Source organism: Anthonomus grandis, chromosome 22 (assembly GCF_022605725.1).
Source record: "Anthonomus grandis grandis chromosome 22, icAntGran1.3, whole genome shotgun sequence".
In the NCBI taxonomy this organism is placed as follows: Eukaryota; Metazoa; Arthropoda; class Insecta; order Coleoptera; family Curculionidae; genus Anthonomus; species Anthonomus grandis.
Window position 1 is genome coordinate 18,919,499 of NC_065567.1, and position 23,682 is coordinate 18,943,180.

General features: G+C 32.9%; 1 protein-coding gene across 4 annotated transcripts in view; it reads left to right on the plus strand.

Annotated features, from left to right (window-relative positions):
- LOC126748443 (glutamate-gated chloride channel) overlaps window positions 1-17,572 on the plus strand; it is a 95,584-nt gene extending 78,012 nt beyond the window's left edge. For 2 of the 4 annotated variants that reach the window (XM_050457698.1, XM_050457699.1), the window contains exons 4-9: window positions 781-1,004; window positions 2,875-2,957; window positions 3,847-3,981; window positions 7,333-7,485; window positions 7,836-8,116; window positions 8,183-17,572. In XM_050457698.1, the coding sequence (XP_050313655.1) occupies window positions 781-1,004; window positions 2,875-2,957; window positions 3,847-3,981; window positions 7,333-7,485; window positions 7,836-8,116; window positions 8,183-8,410 (1,104 nt within the window). In that variant the 3' untranslated portion in view covers window positions 8,411-17,572. Of the gene's footprint in view, window positions 1-780; window positions 1,005-2,874; window positions 2,958-3,846; window positions 3,982-7,332; window positions 7,486-7,835 lie in introns of all 4 variants that reach the window. The other 2 variants (XM_050457696.1, XM_050457697.1) reach the window with 1 other exon arrangement.
- Window positions 17,573-23,682: the final 6,110 nt, after the last annotated feature.

Below are 23,682 nucleotides of genomic sequence, written 5' to 3' on the forward strand. Positions count from 1 at the left end.
AATTTACGTAATAATTAGTAGTAATTCGCCACTGACAAGACAAGTTTTCGTTAAACTTAACAATGAAAATCCTTAATGTAGTAAATTAAAATTGTTTCCGCTGCTTCCTGGAGTTGTCGGTATTTTAGGTAGGCCTTTTACAGATTTTCCAAGACGTTGGTATTTCGGGGAAATAGGAAATCTACACGAAATCCCGTTTCAAGAAGTGCTTACGATCTTATTTTATAGCACACTTACACTACGGTAAATTATTAAAGGTTTTACGGTGAATGCATTTTGGCTGTTATTTACTATGTGGATGTTCAAGCTTTTTATGTAGCCGCTGAATGCATCCTTTTAGCATTTTATTTCTGTTATTATTACCGCCTTATTGGTAACTGAAGCAATAACGTATTCAGTTACTAAAAGAAAGTCTTATATCACTATTATAGTTTATCACGATAAGCTCCTATTCTATCAGCAACAAGTGCATCCTGAATTCGATTTGTATAACACTTATATAATGGAAAACTGACATCTACATCTATGTGATCAATAAGTTCAAGTAAACAATATAAATTGCTCTAGGGGGACCGCCCTTTCACCTTTTTATAACTTGATTAAACGTCAAGTAATTCTAATTAACAATTGTTTTGTTAAATTATGTTTATTATAACTATAATTAGATTTGTTTTGCTTCCATCTACTTTCTACGTTAGTTAAGTGATATAAAACTTTCTGTGGTTTAAAATAATTTAACCCCCATTTAATCAGAAAATTGATAACCTCATAATTTTTTAGGAATATTCTGTACAGCTAACATTCCGAGAACAATGGCTCGACGAAAGATTGAAATTCAACGATCTCCATGGACGATTAAAATATTTGACGTTGACTGAAGCAAACAGGGTCTGGATGCCTGATCTTTTCTTCTCCAATGAGAAGGAAGGTCACACACATAATATCATTATGCCTAACGTTTATATCCGTATATTTCCTTATGGTTCTGTGTTATATAGCATAAGGTAAGTAACATTACAGTGGCATTTTTTTGAACCACCTTATATGATTTGAGTTAGACAATTTTGCGACATGTATTATCTAAATGCGCAAGACTCATCTTTGATTAGAATATTACCATTATATTTCTCAAAGCAGTTTTACAAATTTTTCCTACATCATCGGTTAATTTTTATAGTGTTGCCTGGAACTTTTGAAAAATGTGATTTTCTGGTGTGTTCCCTCTAATTGGAATGAAAAAGGACTATTCCTTATGATAACCCAGACTGAGATGGTAATATAAAAATTAAAATTGATTTCTACAGTACTGTCTGAATCTTATGGAAATTGTATTTTTTTAATACAGATTACCCAACAGCAATAAAAAAATACACAATTTTATTATTGTTTTTATAAGTCGTCAGACTGAGATGGGGATAAAAAATGAAAATTGAACTATTTAACATACATGCATTTGTTATCTTTTTACTTCACTAAATCATGTCTCCGACATCGATAATCTTAAATAGATGCTCACCTAAACACAACTCGATTCATTTTGTTTCAAAAATCTTTTACTTCAGGAGCTAATACTTTCATGAAAACAATTAAAAATGTTGATTAAAACCTCAGACTAGAATTGTGTAGATCATTAAAGCAAAAGATTCTGCGAACGATCTTTGTAAATTCCATGTGGCCGAATTCTACCGATGTCGATGGTATAAAGTCCAGTGGTCTTGAAAATGGTTGGCAATTAATTGATGCCCGATTCTTACCCATTTGCTTTGAAGGAGATTCTACTCCTATGTTTGTTGTTAAAGTTTTATAATGAGTCACGGAACCATGGTCTGGTTTCGCACCAAAAATTCAGGTCTTCAAAATGTAATTTTTCTGAGACCAGATAATTTTTTTTAATTTCTATTGGTGGCTCATTTTGGAGTACTACATTTTCCAATGTAGTACTTTTAAAAGTCCCAAATTTAATCTTGTAGTAATCTTCTAGTACAGAAAAATCAGTTGGTTCACTATACAAAGCAGGTGCGTGTGTTCAGTGCGTTAGCCGGCACAAAAGTAATAACCATCATGAAACACAAATAACATATGACAGACTAACCCAATCTGATTTCGACCTAAAGATATCCAGGTGTTCCCACAACCGACGCTTCTCCCCTACTATTATTGTCTGGCTCATCTGGAAAAACTGCAGTCGTTTATTTGAACCACGAGGATTCCTTTAGTTAAGTACCATATCAACAGGGAATTTTTCTTATTCAATATTCGTTGTAAAAACATTCAGACTCAAGTCAATTTATTGATTGCCGCTCACAATAGTTTTGTTCATTTTGATTTTTTTTTTAAACAACCATGCTCACGCCTTGATTCGAACATGCGACCACAAGATCACATCGTGCCCACGGTGCTTAAAAAAATTCTATTAACATCTCGTCTATTAATGCTTGTTATTGCGTGAAGCATGTCATGACACACATTCCTAATTACCTCACTAGAACTGGTACATTTAAATTCTATTTTTAAGTCTTTCAGGTAAAATTTCAAAAGAAGAAAAATTATTTCCCAATATTTTATTTATAATAAATGAACATTTTTATATATTCTCTTTTTATCTATTTAATTTTCATTGTGAACACGCGGCGTCCATTTAATATGTTTAAAAAGCTTATTGAATCAATACAAAGGCCGCTTTATTGGGAGAATGGGTGAAAGCCAACAAATCTCCGCACAAAGAGGGAAACACCGATGTGAACGAATTGTTTGCTTGAAAAATCCTAGTAACAAATAATATCTCATATATCTTTATTGCTACACAAAGCGGTGGCAATGCGATCAATATATTCCTTCTTCTTCTTTAAAATAAGAGTTTTTTATTTATTCCAGAATATCTCTTACACTGTCCTGTCCCATGAATCTGAAGTTATATCCTTTGGACAGACAAATCTGCTCACTTCGTATGGCTAGTTGTAAGTACAAGAATTATTATTACTTTTTAATTACAGAACATTACCTTTAATAAAACCAAATCTGTGTGTTAAAAAAGTTTAGCATATATAGATCATGTTCTACTTCTACTTCTTTTATTTTGTTAAATTCTCAATTAAATCAAAACTATTATACGTTATAAAAAATATATATATAATTAATAATATACTAACCTAGTTTAACATGCAACTAGAGTTAAATCTAGCTTAAAGAAACTGATCAAATAAAGTTGTGAATGCATATTAATCGAAGTCGGTGTATTACATACTGCATAAGCCGTTAAACGCTAAGTTTAAATTTACTGCCCTTTGAGAAGTACCACATTATTCGGAACTCATCTTGTATAACAAGTTGTTCCACTTTAAGTTTTCAAATTGGTTATTTTTTTAAACTAATAAATTTACACAACATTATTAATTTTATTTGGTATTAGTGAAAAGACGCGGGTAAAATATTGAAAGATTCGCCATTTACCATTTAAAAAAATGCTGACTAATACTATAAAATATTCATAGTCACGGCGAAATTTCATTGCCGACCGAATAGCAAATTAAATTCAAAAAACGCTTTATTTATTCATGTATTACCGATTAAAATGTGTGAAAATGATCATGAATTTGGGCCATTATTGACAAAACCTGTTTTTTTGAAAAATATATTCAAAGTGCTATTTTGGCATACATCAACTGCGGTAAAACGTTAAAAATGCCATTGTTTGGATAAACAGTTTTTTGCGGATATGGAAATTAGTTCATTTGGGATGAATAAAGATTTTATTAACCTGGAAAATTGAAAATTCATTTATTTCATGAAAGTGTTTATTTTGATAGCGTGAAGTATTAAAATGCTTATGGCTAGTTATTTTTTCAGATGGTTGGACAACAGATGATTTGGTTTTTCTTTGGAAAGATGGAGATCCAGTACAAGTAGTGAAGAACTTACATCTTCCACGTTTTACATTAGAAAAGTTTCTTACGGACTATTGCAATAGCAAAACTAATACAGGTAAGTGCAACTATAATGTTTTTTTTAATCAATGAAATTTCCTATATTTATGAAAAGCCTTTATTATCAAAATGTTTCTTTTTTTTCTTCTTTTTAAAGTGCCATGCAGTCATTACTACGTAGGTGTCTTTCATATTCTATATATATCTGTTTTTTGCAGCCTCTCTAAGTGATCCAAATTCTTTAAATCTCGTCCAATGTCAGATGTTGTGGAACCAAGATTACCTTTTTTCTTCTAATATCAGCCGTGGGAATTCATATTTGTCTTCTCTTATTATTATGTATCCAAAATATGCGATTTTCTTAATTTTGAGTTTCTCGAACAACCCTCTGTCATCTAGTTTTGATCTCTTAATAACTTCTTCGTTTCTGACTCTCTTAACTCATGATATTTTAAGCATTCGACAAAGAGTCCATATTTCAAATGCTCGAGCTTGTTAATTCAAGAAGCCTTAAGAGTTCACGCCATATTGCAACGATCGAGAAATTGTAAGTATTAAAAACCGAGCTCATTCTTCGAAATGACACAAGTGTCAACAGTCAGCGAATCTTCCGGAATCATGGTCAGTCGAGTATATAAAGAGCCGCGTCGCCGCTTGGATTCAATTGGCAGTTCACTACAGGGAATTTGGAATATTTCATTATATTCTGTAAATAAAATATATTCTATTAGTCGTAAGTGATCGGGTTAAGTAGTGTAAGTAGGTAAATAAATCAGTTGACTATTTTTTGTGCATCGAGTGTATTAATTCACACTTAATGAACGGTAAAAACACTACACGTGTAAAAATGGTATCAGGTGTGGGGTGTAAATTAACGTCAGTCAACTGGACATTAGTGAAAAAAAATAGTAAAGTGAAATAAATCTCTTAATCAGTCTGTTTTCCGAATCAGAAGCACCGAATAAGTGCATCGTGATAGTGATGGAGTATTTCAGCAAATGGATCGAGGCTTACTCTCTACCAAACCTAGAAGCGTCCACTATCGCCGACACCTTAATAAAAGAATAGATCTACCAATTTAGTGTACCTTTGGAGCTAGTTTCATTCCAAGTACGAAATTTTGAATCCAACTAGTTCCGGAATATCTGTAAGCCCCTCGGAATCAAGAAAATCGGAACTACTGTATTACACCCGCAGTCAGTTAGCATAGTGAAACGAATGAATAGGACGATTAATTCGTATCTGGCACCCAAAGAGACTGGAATAAGTTTGTTTCTTCTGGCTTATCGATCGGTCATCCATGAAAGCACAGGCGAGTTTCCGGTTCGAATAATGGTAGGAAAAAAGCTCCGTCTCCTATCAGATCTGACGTTTGGTTGCCCACCAGGAACCGATGTTGCCGAGAAGGACTACGTCAGTGAATTGCATAGGAGAATGAATGTCATTCATAATTAAGTGCGCATTTTTAAGCAGCGAGACAGATGATGTCAATGTCAAAGACCAGAGGTACAACAAGGGTGGTTTAATTTGGCTCTATGACCCTAAAAGTCTATCACCCAAATTTTACACATGCTGGGATGGGACAACGGCTGGAAGCCATCAGCGATGTTCTTTACAGAATACAAAAGCCGCCGAGGGGTAAAGCTCAAGTTATTTTTTTTTTACTTTAGTCAACTGACTCCTTATTATAGAAACCACGAAGACGCTGAGCTGCTGTAAATTCACCCAGAGTCGAATTTGACATTCGCTAAAATGCATAGTCTATCATTCTAATGGCCGGTAAGGCGTGATTTATGAAGTGAGAGCATGTAGCGTGCAGCATGAGAGTGCAGCATGAGAGCAGTTATGAGCAAGACCTATTTACTATTCTAGCTGAGTATGCTCTCGTCCTCTGACGTCATTCTCTGAAGAGAAAACTGTCAATTGTTATTTCTACAAGAGGTCCAGTTGCAAAAGAGGTACTTTCTGGCGATATCACCATCCACTATCGTTAGAATCTTATCGGGACAAAATGACCTTAGGGAAGGGGCAGTGTAACGGCATTGCAAACGCCGAGAATACTAGCTGATTCTTTGTTATTTCGGAATGACTCTAGCGGCACACCACACGACGTCTCTGGAGACGCGTGGAAGGTCATCGAATATACCGGAATCATGGTTAGCCGAGTATATAAGGAGCCGCGTCTCCGCAGGGCAATTCGGAATATTCGCGCGATATTAATGTCGGACAGTAATAGTAGTAAATAAGTAAACTAAAAAAAAATAATTTAGTGAGTGAGTAAGTGATAACTATTTTTGTGCATTGAGTGTTTTAATTCACACTTAATAAATGCTAAAAAGGCTACAATATAAAAAAATAGACCACACATTTGTCATCCTTGGTCTTAATTTAATGTCTATAGTCGATGGTTAACTAAAAAACTTACGTTAATGCCATTGATGATTAATCTGAACTTTGGCAAGACGCTTTTTTAAGTTGTCATAAACTCGATCTCGCGCGGCATTGATTTTTGGATCCAATGTATTCAATAGTGACTTTAAATCATCTGATACGTCAGCTAAGATCACCGTATCATCAGAGTATCTGATTTTGTTGATACGCTCTTTCTACGTATATATTGAACAATGTTGGTGACAAAATAGATCCTTGTCTTACTCCCTTTTTAATTGGAAATTCTTCTGTTTCACTTCCACATGTACCTCGTCGGTTTGGTTCCAATAGAGGCTGCGAATTGGAGAAGCATCTTGGTCATCCAGGCTTAAGTTGTCCAAACATCGCAAAAATAAAAGGTGGCTGAATATCAAATGCCTTCGCGTTATAGATAAAGGTTATTATTACGTTTTTGCATTGATCTAGACAGTTTTGGGTTTGCATTAGCAAGCTAAAATAGCTTCGCTGGTACCAGAGTTGTGGTAGATCTATTGTCGTTAAACAAGCTGACAGACAAGTAGCTTTTTGCTTGTGCTCCTGCAATTTCTTTGATTTTCTTATGCAATAACATTTGCACTAATTTTGATACATTAACCTTTCCTGGTAAAAAAAAAATGTTGGTCGCTTTACCCACTTGTCTACTACGTTACGTCACTTTACCCTCTTGCCTACTCTTATACACAGGTCTGGGCATCTTAGATCTTGAGTGCAGAAATGACTGTAGTATTTTACAATAACAGTATGCAACTTTCAAAATATTTTGTTTAAAATTTTGTTTTTATACATTAATAATTTGCTAGCAAAAAACATGTTTATACAATAAATTTTCATCGTAAATCAAATTTTTGGTCATTCTATACACGTTTGGCCAACTATGATGATATGACTATGTTGGCACCTAATAAATAAATTGTCCCGTCGTGTACTGATACGGGTCTTAATAATAAATTATTTTATTATATGCAAATATTTGTTCTAGGGGAATACAGTTGCCTAAAAGTAGACCTCCTCTTCAAACGAGAATTCAGTTACTACCTCATACAAATCTACATCCCATGCTGCATGCTGGTAATTGTATCATGGGTTTCCTTCTGGCTGGACCAAGGGGCAGTCCCCGCCAGGGTGTCACTTGGTGAGTTCAGTGTTGTAGATCTTTAGATAATTAAAATGTGTTCGGATATTGTTTTTATTGGTCTATGGCACATTTTAAAGTAGAATAGTTACTAGAAGTTTAGACACTGTTGAATGAAAACAGTTGTAATTTAATCAGTTTTTCGCACTGATAAACACCGTTTCATCATTCTTCCATAAGTTCAGTTAAATAAGTCAAACAGTAGATTTGGAATGACTGTTGTTAGACTTACATTGAATTACATAATGAAAGTTAGAGTATTTAAACAGTAACGTAATATGAATAAAATAGATAAAAATACACCAATTGGGTTGGAGTAAATTAAAATGTAAATTAACGTGCATTTGCAGGGGTAACCACGCTTCTCACGATGGCAACACAAACATCAGGTATCAACGCATCGTTACCACCAGTATCATATACAAAAGCAATTGATGTGTGGACAGGCGTCTGCTTAACGTTCGTATTTGGCGCGTTACTCGAGTTTGCGCTTGTAAATTATGCATCTCGATCAGATATGCATCGCGAAAATATGAAAAAACAACGTAGACAAGTCGAACTCGAACACGCGCAATCATTAGACGGTGCATCTGATATGATTGATACTGATAGTAACGCGACTTTCGCAATGGTAAGAAACAGAGTAGCCCTTCACACACAGAATCACATTGATGCTAATCCTTCTCCTTTGCTTCAGAAACCCTTAGTACGCACACCGGGTGATCAGATGAGACTTGAGAAGGCTCATTGCGAAGTTCACATGCAACCAAGACCAAACTGTTGTAGGTCTTGGTTGTCTAAATTCCCAACAAGATCTAAACGCATTGATGTTATTTCAAGGATTACGTTTCCTTTAGTATTTGCATTATTTAACGTTATTTATTGGTCCACTTATTTATTTAGAGAAGAGGCAGAGGAGTCTTAAACTTCTCGAAGTTCCACTTTTACTAAAGTTTTTGGCCTATTTTAAACATCCCGGTGTGGTGTCCATTTCTGTTGTATTTTTATCGTTTTTAAGAGTTGCATAGTTTCTTATTTGTTAACGAACTGCGTTTCTTGTGCTTATTTGTTTTTAATTCCTATGATTATTATAGGTGTAAGCAATAATCGTGCTGTTGTCTGATTTTGCTCAAGCACTTTTTTTAACAATCGAATCGGTGATTGTTGCAATAAATTTACGAATGGTTTATCTATCACAACCGTAAGTTTTCGTTTTTTGATAAAATACCAGATGGGTCAGACTAAAGGGAACAATATTTCGATGGAAAATTATATTCTAACACAACCAAACTAATTTTGGTTGTGTTTTTGTTTTTTATGCACTCTAAATGAATATCAGAGTAAATAAACAATTTTATTAGCAAATTTAATATTTTTAACTTTTTGATGGCATTCTGTTTAAAAATAAAAAACAAAAATATTAATAATTTTTTCAGGTTGTGTCAAAAAATTACAAATGGGGCGCTAAGCATTATTTTTAGAACATAATTTTTTATCAAAATATTTAAAAATATGCTGGCATTTAAAATTAGAAGCAATTTCTCATTGAGCCAGAAATGACAGAAAATATGATGTACCTATATAAAAAGTTAAAATAATTTTGGTTGTAAAGCAAAGAAGTTATAGTGTTTCCTTTATCCTGAGCCACCCTGGATACGCCTAACTATTGCAAGTATGGCCTAATTAGGAAAATTTGTAGGCCTAATAAATTTAAGAATGAAGATTTAAACCTTAGTAGAGTTTTTTTTCAGTTTAGTAACAGTTAGAAATAGATTTAGGGATATCATTATTAACAGCGTCTCTTTAAATATGCTTCTGGTTATTATGTATGTATATATAGTATATATACATATATTCTTAAAGTAATTGTAAGCAAGATCACATACGGGTTAAAATGATAGTTTATTGTTTCTTGATAGGAACCTGGTTTTTCATATTTTGCTCATTGCTTGATATATTATTTTCGTAAAAATGAGCTCAATCGTTAAAAATCTTAAAATGATCAATAATTTACAATATAGGGTAAGATTCACTCGAAAAAACACACAACTTAAAAAGTAAGTTTTTATATGTTTTCTCTGGAAAACGCATTAAAAAAAGAGTTTATAAAACGATGTAGTAAAATAGAGTTTGATGACCATGGATCGCCAAAATCATTAAATAGCTGTGATAGTATTTATTTAGGAATTTTATTCTGCAACTGTTTTATATTTATTAATTAATAATGGCCGTTAAATATACTTGTAAGTTTTAAAAGTAAACAAAATTTTAAAAAACCTCTTAAAACTATTCAAATTTTCAATTACTGGAAATAAGTGCGGCAGTGAGTGCAACCTTGCAAAAAAATCAATCAAGAGAAACTATTGAGTTAAAAATTTAATTACTAAATATATAAATCCCTTTGTTATTTATTGTATATACAATAGAGTAAAAAATATTATAGATGGATCACAAATATTACAAAATAAAAGCGTAGCGGCGCAGAGCACAAATGCGCAGTAAAATTTTGCTTTCAGTTGTCAATTTGTCATAAAGCCAGTTTATATTTATATAAACGGAACAAGAATGGCGCAGCAAAAAAAAATTATTACGCAGCATAGACTTGCAATATTGACTAAATAAAACGACTATAAATTGACGTTCATTATTTTGAATACATTCGTTTCCTAGTTTCAAATATGGATAAAACAAAATCATAATGTATGGCTTATTTTATTTGCACTTAATTTAAAATACTTCGATGATAAGTGAACCTTAATGAAATGTTCTTGGATAGGTTTTTAGAAATGTTAAAGGAATGTTTAATTGTCGTATTTTATGAATAGCCCTGCAACCTTTCTGAATAATTATTGATCTGAATTTTTATTCCAAATTAGGAAACGTGACGTCATTGTGACGTTTCTGAATAAAAAAAAAACGGAGAAAAAAAAGCACATGACCTTATTGGATTTAGTAAGAATATATGCTGTTGTTTTTGCTGCCTACTGGTATCTGAAATAAAAAATTATTTTCGTTTTACCACCTGAAATTAAAATAAACAAGCTTTATTAATAATTTGAAAAATATGAGCTTCAACAGAAAAAGAGCATGGAAACTGTTTGACTTGTCTAAAGATACAAGCTTTGAATAAAGAACATGCAGTATTGATATAACACAAAACAAATGAGGTTTTCGGAATGTTTCTGGAATGATCGCACTTAGATTTCAGAATGAGCATTAAAAAGTTGTACGTGAAATTACTGAAGTAGATCCTTACTGAATGCCCTCTTTTTTATCAACAGTGAAAGAAGGATAATTGACTAATTATTGACTTTTTGTATTTGCTCCTAATATTACTCAGAAATTGTCTATAGGAAAAATATGGTAGGCTTTAATGTGATAATATTTTTTAACGTTATTAATACAAAGTTTAATTTATAATTGCACGTAATTTGAATTTAAATACTTTTAAGGCGACAATATCTTGTCAATATAAGTTTTGTATTGCATTCATAAATTTATTAACATAATTTGGACAAGCAATTTTTTTACGTTTCGACAAGCATTTTCCTCGAGATGCTATATCTGAGTTTCCAACTTAACGGTTGTGAGAAACAGTCTTAATTTACTTGTTTCAGTTTTTTCTTATCTTTTTTATTTCCGTCATTTTTTAGTGTACAGTCAATTATAATTCTAAGTATGTAACGATAGATTGCTGGCAAGCAACAATCAAGCAAGCAAACAACCAGCAAAAAAGACACACAGCACAGGTGGAGCACTAAATACAACTTTTTTTAAAATAAAACTAATTATTAATGAATAATTTTATAACGCACAATTTAATATGTAAAAAAATGTGATTGTGCATTAAAAAATTAGATATTTTGAAAGAAAACTAAATAAAACATTATAGAGGTCTCTCACAACCTTTTAGTTCAAAAACTTGGACTCTTAACATCTCGGGAAGAAAATGTGCAAAGCATCATTAAGAAATTCGCTTGCTTTAGGTCTAATAATGTCACTGCGTTTTGAATAATTTTACGGACATCAATAAATTACACAATCATTAATTGCTATTATTTGTTTAAAATACACAAGTATTACATACGTTAGGATTAAAACAAAAACACGAGCACTGCCAGTTGTTACCTAATTATTCATTGCAATTGCTGTGGCCATAAGTTTTTATGAGAAAAAGATATTCCGGCCTAAGAATTCCAGTCATTACTGCACTATTTTCAAAATCCTAATCAAAACCCCCGTATTCATATAAGCAAAACAAATATCGTTGAAAATAAGTGTCATGCTGCAAGCTGCTCGACATATTCACAATTTTAAATAGATATAAAATTAGATTATATTTTTTTAAGCCCTTCAATGTTAGTTGCTAGGACATTGGTTTCAAATTATAAGGAAACCATGCTTCTCTTCAGTAAAAAATATTCGCTTTTATATAGTTTATATCATAATTAATTGGACATGGGCCATATTATCTTAATAAAGTATTTGAGTCAAACATGTTTTGAAGAATTCATTGCTGAAATCATTTTCAACTTTCTTATTTTGCTACTCTGCTGGGCGTTATTGCTATGATCAAGAATTTTTTTTACACGTCCCTATAATGTCACATTAATTAAATAGAGTTTACCCATCAATAGCAAACAATATTATACCATCTCAGAGTAACATTTAACAAGTCTTTGTAAAAATAGGAACAGGAAAGCATCAGATGCTCCTAGGCCAGATTACTCAGCTATTTCCTAATCTAGAGATCTACATTCTGGGTGCCTTCAGTCTTCCTAAGCCGCGTGGATCATTGATGATCTTCGCTCTATTACTTATTCAACAATCAACAATTACAACATACAACTTGTTTTAGCTCAATAACATGTTAAATATAAACATTGTCATCCAGGTACGCCATCATCCAAAGCAGATGTTGTACTACCAAGATAATAACCATCCTCCACTATACTGTCTCCATCATCATAAATGCACATCTTGAATCTATATATCTGACAAGCTCTTATCGAACAAAAACATTCCTCAGGAAGTTCTACAGATGGTTTTCACAGAATCTTAAATCACAAATTACTCAGAACAAGGCTGCTTACAAAAAATTAAAAGAAACTAGACTTTCCCTTGATGTTGGTAAATTCTGCCATTTGCGCACACCTAATGTTAAATTCCAACTAGGCATTAGTTATAAGGTTTATACTAGAGACACTGAGACAGCATTATATTAAATTCCCGGGGAATTCTGGTCTTACACCAATTCCTTACAGAGTTCTGGGAATTTTCCACATGATAAAAAGACTGTAATAGGATCGCAATCTGCTCAACCTTTTGCTCAATATTTTAGCTCTATGTACATCAGTACTCTCTACAAATAATTTCAATTCTTAAGTAGTTTTTCTATTTTGATCTCAGATGCTTACACAGAGTTAGAAAGTACGTAAAAAATACACATTCATTCATTCAGGAGATTCATTCCATTTACACCGACTTCTCCAAGGCATTTGACAAGGTGAATCATGAGATCTTATTCATTAAACTTTTTGGTCTTGGTGGGACCACAGGGGTCTCTGTTGTTCAACTTTTTCATCAATGATGACAAATTCTGTTTTGAACAAAGCCATTTTCTCCTCTTTGCTGACGACTCTAAGTTGTTTAGGGGAGTGCCATGCTCCGATGAATGCCTTGCACTTCAGGATGACCTTAACAATGGATCTCAACATTTCCAAATACAGTCAACTTCCAAGTCATAAAACAAGTCACTTTATTTATCATGTAACCAATACCCTTTTAGAGTGTGCGCAATAGATAAGAGATTCAGGACCGCTACTTGATTCCAATCTAGACTTTATTGCACATATGAATCACATTATTAATAGGGCTCTAAAATTGCTCAGGATTCTTTAAACGTAGTACCTGAAATTTTAATCACAGTACCCCCATTAAAACACTGTAGTTTGTCTTTTCGTTTATCAGAACCTAGTTGAAGTTTCCTCTATCTGGAGCCCAAAATATACCTTCCATATCTACAGACTTGAAAGAGGTTTGCGTAAATTTTGCAGGTACACTCTCTACAATTTTTCAGTGATCAAGAATTTCAGTTCATTTGCTCAATACTTGATCTTGAAACGTTATCAGCTAGAAGAAAGCAGAAATACTAAAAAATTCTCTATAAGTTACTTCATATCTCACTTCACGAATCACTTTTCATGTACCATCTCGCAATACACGTTCCATCTAAATTTTTCATGTGCATTTTTACAGGACAAACCCAAAAATTCATTCGCGATTTTTAAAGATTTTCTTCCAGATTTTGGCTTAGTTTTTCCTGTATGGTTACGGATTGGTTAGGCCGAGATATGGTGCCTTGTCACCTTTAATAAAACACTTTTTATATGTGAGTCAAATACTTTATTTTGTTGTTATATCCAAATAATTAAGGGACGCTTCCTGCAACAGAAACTTATTTTAGTTTATCTAAATTGTTTGGGATTTCATTCTTAGATAAATTTACTGGCGTATGCCATAATATATATAAATATAGTGAAACATTCCAAAATGTGATAAATTATAAACAAATGTTAACAAAAAAGGGAATTATGCAACTTTTAAGCAAAGAACTTGCGACTTTCAATCCTAAGGTGCCTTTCTTTAGCATCTTCTGTAAATATTGCCAAGAAAGTCGCAACTTTATCGATGTTCAATGTTCGTGCTATACTTTCTTCACTATTTTCTTTGGTCAAATCAGACAAAAGCCAACAAAGTCTTATGAGATAAGCAATTTTAGATGTGGCTAGTTTACGAGCCTTTATACTACTATTTGTTCTTAAATGGTAGCTTAGTTTTGTAAATAACTATTTATTTTATTTTGCTCAACAAAAATTAGCCGAAAGCTCTGAATTAACCAAAGAAAACTTGCAACGCAAAGCACTATCTGTATCCTGTAAAATCCTCTAGGTGACATTTCAGTTGATAAGGGTAAGAAATTAAAATACCATTAACTAAGAAGCTTAGAATCTTAGATAAACAGAAATCATTAATTTAATTGTAAATATTATAAAAAAAATATTCATTCGGGGTATTTTTAGAAGTGCGAACTTATGGAAAAAAATTTTTTTTTTTTAGAAAGCCAAATATGTCAAGTTAATTTAACTTCTTTATAAGATAATATAATATTATAATCTAAATAAATTTCTGAATCCTCAGTAAAATATTTAAAATAACATTGATGCCTCTATAATTTACCAGAATATTAAAAAGCATTTATGAATAAGAACTGCCAACTAATACATTAAATGCAAATTAATATTAAATAAAAATATTTTAAAGAAATAATTTTATTTTAATTATTTTATTGTTTTATGTTTTAAATATATAACTAAAAGGTACGACTGATTGATTAAATTTTAATAAAATAATTAATAATGAAGCATTTTGATCAAGGGGAGCAAAATAAAAATTAATTTGGTGAAAAAAGGTTCTATCGAAAAAGATATTGTTATTGGAGTAAATTTTTTTCATCAGTTCAAGGTTCTAAAAATATTTTAATATACAGGGTGTTCATCTAAACTATTTCGACAATATTGGAAGTTACAAGGTCAGTTGAATTATCGAAATTAGCTATATTTTGCTATACATTAAATATATATTCGTAGAGTAGTCAAATATTGCATTATGTCCGAGATACAGGGGAAAAACTGCCAAGTCTATTCATGTCTATTTATTTCATTTAAAACTAGTAAAAAATAATTTAGTATACAGGGTGTTTTTTATATATTGCGACAAAATTCAGGAACGTGTTCTTTGGACAAAAATTCGCAAAAAAGTTCCTATAAACATAGGTCCTAAACCTTTTAGATTTTGAGGTACAGAGTGGTAAAGTTTTAACAAAAAAATGATTTCCAAAAGATTGGTATGCAGGGTCTGTGTATCCAGAGCCATTTACCAACATACTTTTAATATTTTTATGTTCTCCAGTGGCGTGTGTGCGGGTTTTCAGCTGAATACTTTTATAAACAAAAATGGTTTTTCTTGTATTAAAAAATATTTTTGAATTCCCCGTTTTATTTGCAACATTTTTGATCACTTGGACTTTGTCCGTTAGATGCACGGTTTTCGCACAAAAAATTAAAAACCATGGACATGTTGCTCAGATTTGATTAGACTTTATTTATTCTAGTAATTATTCGTTTTTTTAGTTTATTGCAATTTTAATAATAAATTTTTTAATAATTAATTTAGTACGAACGCCAGCCCAATTTAATAAAATGGTAATTGAGGATTTAAAACTTCTTCTTCTACAATCTTTAATTTAAAATACAAAATTTTAAGTGATAAAAAATATTTCATTTTTTATTATTTATTTAGGTAATATTATTATTTTTATAAAAGTTGTTCAAAGTGTGCTCCTCCAACATCAATACAAGCATCTAATCGACATCGCATTGATTGGCGGACACGTTCAAAAATTCCTGGTGTCTGCCGAATTATGTCACAAGACGTTATAATGCGATTACGCAATTCCTCCACATTATCAATTGGATTTCTATAAACCAGTGATTTAAGGTGGCCCTACAAAAAAAAATCCAGCGGATTTAACTCGGGAGACCGTGGGGGCCAAGGGTGAATACTTCCCCGACCTATCCAACGATTTGGATACGTAATATCTAAATACTGCCGAGCCACTAAACTAAATTGCTGTCTCAGCTGAATGGGGACATCTTCTAGCATCGCTGGTAATTCATTTTCAAGAAATTCTTGATACACTCTTGCTGGTAAAAAAAATAGACCGATGAGAAAGTTTTCAATAATGCCGACCCATACATTAAGTGAAAACTGGTGCTGATGACGGTTTTCTGCCAGAGCATGTGGGTTCTCATAATGCCATATGTGATTATTGTGGAAGTTCATAATTGCGTCCCTGGAGAAATTAGCCTCATCGTTGAAAAGTATTTTTCTTATAAACGGTGCATCTTGCCTTATGCGTTCTTGCATCCAACGACACAAAGCCGTTCTTTTCGGAAAATCGCCTGGCAAAAGTGCCTGCACCCGCTGTATACGGGTATAAAAGGTTTCTTTTAAGAATATTCCAAACTGTAAAGTTACTAATGTGAACCGTCTGAGCAATTTTCCTAGTGCTTGTGGTGGGATCTTCCTCGAATACATTGAGCACCTATTCTTCAATTTAAGGAGTAACTGTTCGGGGATGTCCGTTTTCAGCGGTGAGTTTTTTAAAGCTGCCGGTTTCACTTAGACGTTGGTGTAAACGCGTAAACATGCAGTGATGAGGAATAACACGATTCATCTAACGTTCAGCATAATTAAAACGCAAGGCTTCTCGTGCGTTTCCGTTAGCCAGTCCATAAATGAAGTGCATATCGCACATTTCATTATTTGTGTAATTGTTAGCCATTTTTTTAACAAATTAATCTTGTCAACTGGCGGACAGTGACTATGATTGAAAATTTAAAATATTACAAAATCTTTTAAATATCAGCTTTATCGTGGGCAGAGGAAGAATGTGGTAAAAAGATTAAACTCTTAAACAAGATTGTGATTATCGTTGCGGCGGCGTTGTCCGTAGTTACGTTAAGAAAAATTATGTTCACAGGCTACTTAAATATTAGAGTTTGTCTAGCTAAGGAAAGGTATACCTTCTGTTTCAAAGCTGCGCCAAGTTTTGTCCCCTAATAACGCGCGATTAGCGACAGTAGTGCGCCTTTTTTTAATTTTAATTTTAGAGCACAGAACATAAATACAAGAATTAACGCAACGGCACTGTTTATATGCAAATCGGGGCGATCGATACCGTTGCTTTGGCAGCGGCGTAAACAAATTTACTGCGCAACCGAGCCGAACAACACGTGCTGTATGTACCTTTCCTTAGCTAGACAAAGTCTAACACGTTACTCATATGTCACTTTTTAAACATGTTAAATAAAGTGACATATTATGAACTACAATGAAATTTTAAATAAAATTTAAAAAAAAACTTACTTTTTATAACGATCATAGAAAAAATTAATTTTAGCGATCAAAGTAGAAAAATGTTTTTTAATTTTTTGTGCGAAAACCGTGCATCTAACGGACAAAGTCCAAGGGATCAAAAATATTGCAAATAAAATGGGGAATTTAAAAATATTTTTTAATACAAGAAAAACCAGTTTTTTTTTAAAAGTATTCAGCTGAAAACCCACACACACGCCACTGGAGAACATAAAAATGTTAAAAGTATATTGGTAAATGGCTCTGGATACACAGACCCTGCATACCAATCTTTGGACAAATATCTGCAGGGGTATTTAAGTTATCGAAAAAAAATCATTTTTTTGTTAAAACTTTACCACCCTGTAGCTCAAAATCTAAAAGGTTTAGGACCTATGCTTATAGAAACTTTTTTGCGAATTTTTATCCAAAGAACACGTTCCTGAATTTTATCGCAATATATAAAAAACACCCTGTATAAAAGTTTTATAATTTTAACTACTTTAAAAAATAACGTGTGGTTCGGTCATCTAATCCGTAATTATATCTTAAATAAAAATTTGCTAATTTCCTGTAATTTAACTGACTTAATAACTCTTGCTCATTTTAAATATATAGCTTAAAACGGACAACCTGTATATTATTTATAATGTAGAAAACAAATAATTTGCCTTTAAATCATAGTTTTTTAGCCAGAATGTCTTTCCTAAGCTTTATTAAACTAATAAAAAATGAAATCATTGGAATGTTTCTACACCCAATAGGATCAACTTAATGTTGCCTAGTAAGCTCTTGACTGAACGTCAAAACTGTTACCCTAAAGGGTAGCCGAGGCCAATTTGGAATCAATACGTATGTAACATAAAAAAAGCAATCATATATGGCAGAAGTAAAACAAGTATCTTGTGGGTGTTTTAATATTAGAATATGTTGACTGAGTGCGCCAATTAAAAACTTTTCATGTTTTATTCGGACGCCACTGGTCATTAGCATATAATACCAAGTGCCTTTCGCTAAGCCTTAAAAAGGTCTGCAAATTTGCAGTTAACAAAAAAGATAATATAAAATGTGTAATTTCTTGCTCTACGAGTGCTTATTTCATTTTTCTAATAATTCCAAACATCCTTTGGCTACCCTTTAAGGTAATTTACACGTTATTGTAAGGAATAATGTAGGAAATTCTAAATTTTGCAGCGAAAAACTGAACTAAGCAATTACGGAAGGTTCGTCTATGTATTTAATTGTTTTGGTGTTTTATTACTTTGACATTCAATGCTTTAGTCTTGGAGCATGCTGCATGTTCTGAGAATTATTGTTCTCCAGCGAAGAATATGTTTTTCCAAATCTAAGCTTTAATGTTGCTGTCAAAAGTCTACTTGGTTTACACCGTATATTTTCACAGGGCCGTCCAAATTTTGACTAAATATGTGTTGAATGATTGGTTTATGTTGAGCATTTAGATGTTTTTCTAAAATTACCTATTATGCATATGATACTGAATTATATTTATTTTCTGCTTGCGCGTTAGTGTGTTTAGATATAATAATCTAATGTCAAAATTCGGCAGAGAAATGGTGTAAACTAAGTCAAATGTTCAATAGGCTGGAGAAAAATTTTGATGTCAACTTGATTGCGATCCTAGTAAATACTTTTTTTATTGGGGTGGGGATCTTTGTAAAATAAAAGTACGTTTCACGTCGGCGCCCAACATTCGGATGTTGCAATTACGTTACAAACTCATATCTATGCTCAAAACAAAACGGCCGACATTATCTTAAAAGTCCAGTTTTACCCAGCCGCCATTTCAAGTTATTATAGTTTTTCATTAGCAACACTTTGCTAATTAAATTCAATAATCAAAAAACTTGTAACAGCAAATTTTAGAACTTGCTGCCATTTTGTTTTGGATCAAAAGTACTCAATCAGAAGTCTGGTTTTATTTTATAAGGATCCCTAAACCAATTAAACAAACTGCAACTTTGCTAAATAAAAATAAATTAAAAACTTTTATTCGAATCAGAAAAAGGATTACCACATACTTTACTTATTCGCATATGCTGAAATTACTTAGAAGTTGCTTATAGGAGAAAATGGATATATTGAATGAGCTCATATGGATCACTTCAATTCGATGCAAAAAACACTAAAAATGGACGAAATGCTCCACTTATAATAAATTCTCTAATTAGTGATAATTTACCACAAGTCCCAATTTCTAAGCACAATATACAAGGCAATATATAAGGCTTTGACATAAGTAAAATGAAACAATTTTTTATTAAATATTTACACATTTTGTCCAAGTTAAGCTCCTAAGCACAAATGATTTCTCATCTCTCACTGAACTTAATACAGTTTATTAAAATTAAGTTTCGGGTCAAATTAGGAGATGGATTTCACGAAATTAATTAAGTCTTCCTGTTCTTCCAATTAAAAAAGTCTGTTAGAGAACCTCTAACTGTGACTCAATAGTGTAAAGGATTTTAGTCATTCCAAAACCATTGGGCTTTCTCGTTAATGATTAAACTAAGTCCACTTATTCAGTAGATTACTTGGTTGAAAATATTACTCAATATCCGCGTTGAGATGATCTAGGAGTAATATAAACTAAAGACGTTTCGGACCTTTGTTTGGAATGGCCTCGTCAGTCTCGTTAAATAAAGATTTACATGCTTGTTCGATAATGAAATTTATGTTGTAATCGTATTGGCTCGTCTGGCTATTAAACTTTTAAAAAAATGTCATCTTTTAAATTGAGTGATGTAAAAAGCAGGATAGTGAAGTACAAAACTACAATCGTCAGTCTGACCAAATCGACTCTTTTATCCCTTTCGCGTCGATTGGGACATACTTGTCCCATCAATTATTTCTTTATTAGTACCTACTGCAATGACAAAAATAGCTAGTTTATTTTTTTAAAGTAAGTATAGTGTGGGCTATATATGTCCCAGCCGTATATTTGTTTGGGTTTTATATGTCCCAATAGTAAAATAAACCAAGATCAAGAAAATCATATTTTTTATTTTTTTCAAAGAAATACAACATTAGGAGTGATAAGATGAGAAACATTCTTTACATAGTGGTACGTCACAGGCGGAGCATAACATGACCGTCCTTTTTTCTACTTTTTGCTGGGCACAACGACGGCATCTTCTTCTGGTTTTTGAAAGGATAGGTAGATGTTCTCCAATATTTAACATTTTTTTGAGAGGATAGTGTGATCCTACCAAATGATCACCAGATTTATCAGTTGTTCTGCCAGATTTACCAAGTACGTCAGAAACGGAGTATCTCTGTTACGAAGTTCCTTGAAGATTATCCAAGCATTAACTGCTGTGGTTAACAATAGCTTGTAATAAACTTTTTTCCACCATTTTAATGACTTGCGGTTAATGTCATATAGGCCTGTAAATTGATCGGACAGGTCTACGCCCCCCATAAAGGAATTATATGTGTGTATTGCTTCGGGACAACTTAGTGTCATTTTTTTACCATCTTTAACAGTCCTTGCAACCTCAACTACATGATCAGTATGACTGTTACTCAGGACCATTACTTCTTTAGTATCCATCCAATTGAATGCTATTGTACCATAATTATTGCAAAGACGCTGCATGTCTCCTCTTTTCACTGTCTTTTTATCAAATTGCTCAAATTACGGCATATTCCTTCGAGTGGCTATGTAAGTTCCAACTTGAGGGAAAGGTAAAGTGTTCATTAAATTTACAGAAGTAAAAAAACGGTCATAACAAATAAGTACCTGGTTATCTCTTAAAGCTTCTGTCAATTTTTTACTACTCGTTCACCTAGGGTGCCATCAAGGGTACCTGGTTCTCTTCCAGAATGAATATTAAAATCATAAACATAACCCGTATTAGAGTCGCACCGTTCCCAAATTTGTATGCTTCTTTTGATTGGTTTTAATGGTAAGTATTGTTTTAATGATGAACGACCTTTAAACTTTGTCATAGACTCATCTATGAATTGAAATTTGCTTTCGGTTCTTGCTTTTGGGAACTTCGATTTGAGGCACGCAACAATATCTTCAATATAATAAGTTTTACTGGCGTTATTTGGCTTTTGTGAATGGCTAAAATACAGTTTACTAGCCAGAAGTCTAAATCTATCTCTAGAGATAGCTTCTTTTATAGCCTGGTTGCCCAAAGACTTATGGGAAGCCCAACAATGCTGCATTTGGGGGAATTTATTATAAGCCATTATAAAAAAACACCCTGTTATATTCATTATTTCGTGTAAATCAGAATTTGTTTCTTATTTCGAACCTCTTCAAGAATTTTTAGGCGCTCATTGGTACACTGGGCAATATAAATAAATAAAGAAGGTGGCATTAGTTTGAGAAAAATATCCAGCTCTGTACTTCCACGATTGACCTGAGCTATTATTGTACAGTTGGCCTTTTCTGGGACCTTATACCGGGGTGAAAAATTATCAATTTCTTTCCAGATCACAATTGACCTGTCAGCAGGAGAAGAGGACGGAATATCAAGTTCGATATTTTCGTCCGAACTGTTAGATGAATCAGGGGATTCATAGGCACCATCTGGATTGAAAGATGACGTTGATGGTTCATTAGGATCAATTTTGATTGTCGCAATTTTTTGCGTTTTTTTACTAACCTCAAGAAAATCTAAATCATCACTGGAATCCGTTTCTTCCCGCTCGTATTCGGATCCACTTCTCTTAAAGCATTGCTGAATGCGGATGGGACATCGGGCTATATAAAAATCATTGCATAATGTATCATCAGTATTTTTTGAAAGTTGGATGGGACATATTGTGACCCAACAGTAATTTATTAATTTACAAAATAAAGTCGACGCGGAAGGGTTATGATACAAAAATGGACAAGAGAAAACAGTGGAAACAGCCATTAACCTTTTAGATTGACAATTATAGAGCACAATGCACAAGCAATAACATGGAAAAAATTCCATCTCTTGAAATTAAGAAAATAAGTGTAATGACATCTCTGCCAAACTGTCAAAAGTAGAGAAACAATGTCTTGGTTATATTTGTTATGTGTGACCATGAAAACCACGGGCTTCCATAAAAAAATTGACAGTTCCAGTTACACAAAAAAATCGTGGATCGGACGTTAACGTCACCTGCCAACTTATACGCTATTGAAGCGTCGCTTGTGGCGCACTCTCACGGCGTTGGGACGCAACATCTTTAGTCAGTGGTATTGTTAATACAGTAGAAACTCGTTAATCTAAACTAATAAAAACCAGCGATTCGGATTAGATAACAAGTTTATTTTGAACAATTTAATAAATACAAAGTGTACTATATACAACTATTGTTTATTAAATAAACATCTACAACTAATATTTATTAAAGAAACTTGTAATTTTTGTTTGTTTAACATTTTTTTGATTCATAAAAAAGGATCTTTCTCTTAATCCTTCCAGCACTAGAATGTCATTTAAAAGAATGTAGTTTTCTACTGCCAAACTATTCATTGCGTTTTCGTTTTTTACAGTCTTTAAATTGCTAACTTTCTATTTACTCGTGGTCATCACTTATTTCTAGTATATCTTATTTAGGCGCCAATAGGGATTCGTTATTTTCAATAAAACCTTAATTTCTTCGTCACTTAAGGTTTCTTATGATAAAGTACATCGCATATCTAACCATCCATTACTTCTTCTAAAATTTCCAACATTTTTATCAGGATCGTCACCTGACTCCAAAATATCCGCTGTTTCACTGGATAGAATTTTGGTCCAGTCTTTTTGAAAAACGCGTGGGGATACTTTTTCCCGTGCGTTATGTAGTAGGCACGCTGCATATTTTAGAGTAATATTCAAACGTCTTGTTGATCACTGGAAAGGATATATGCTAGCACCTCTTCATTTTATAGCTTTGTTAAGCGATTGGCGTTTTGGTCTAATGGCTGAATAACGGCGGTGCAGTTCGGTGGCGAAAAAGTCTTGTAATACATCCATCTTTACTTATAAGTTCCTCTTGACTTTCATGGCTGGAGGCATTGTTGATAAGTAGAAGGGCTTTTGCTGGTAGGTTTTGGATATCTTCTGAGGCATAAATGAGTGGTGGAACACTTCCTGGAATATAGCAGTAATCATCCATAAGTTGCGTGATGATTTGTCAATCAGTAAAAGCTTAAGTTTATGTAATCTATTGCTATTTACGCCAAGGACGTTACGCTCTGTTTGCACGTTTTTCTTCACGGTGCTG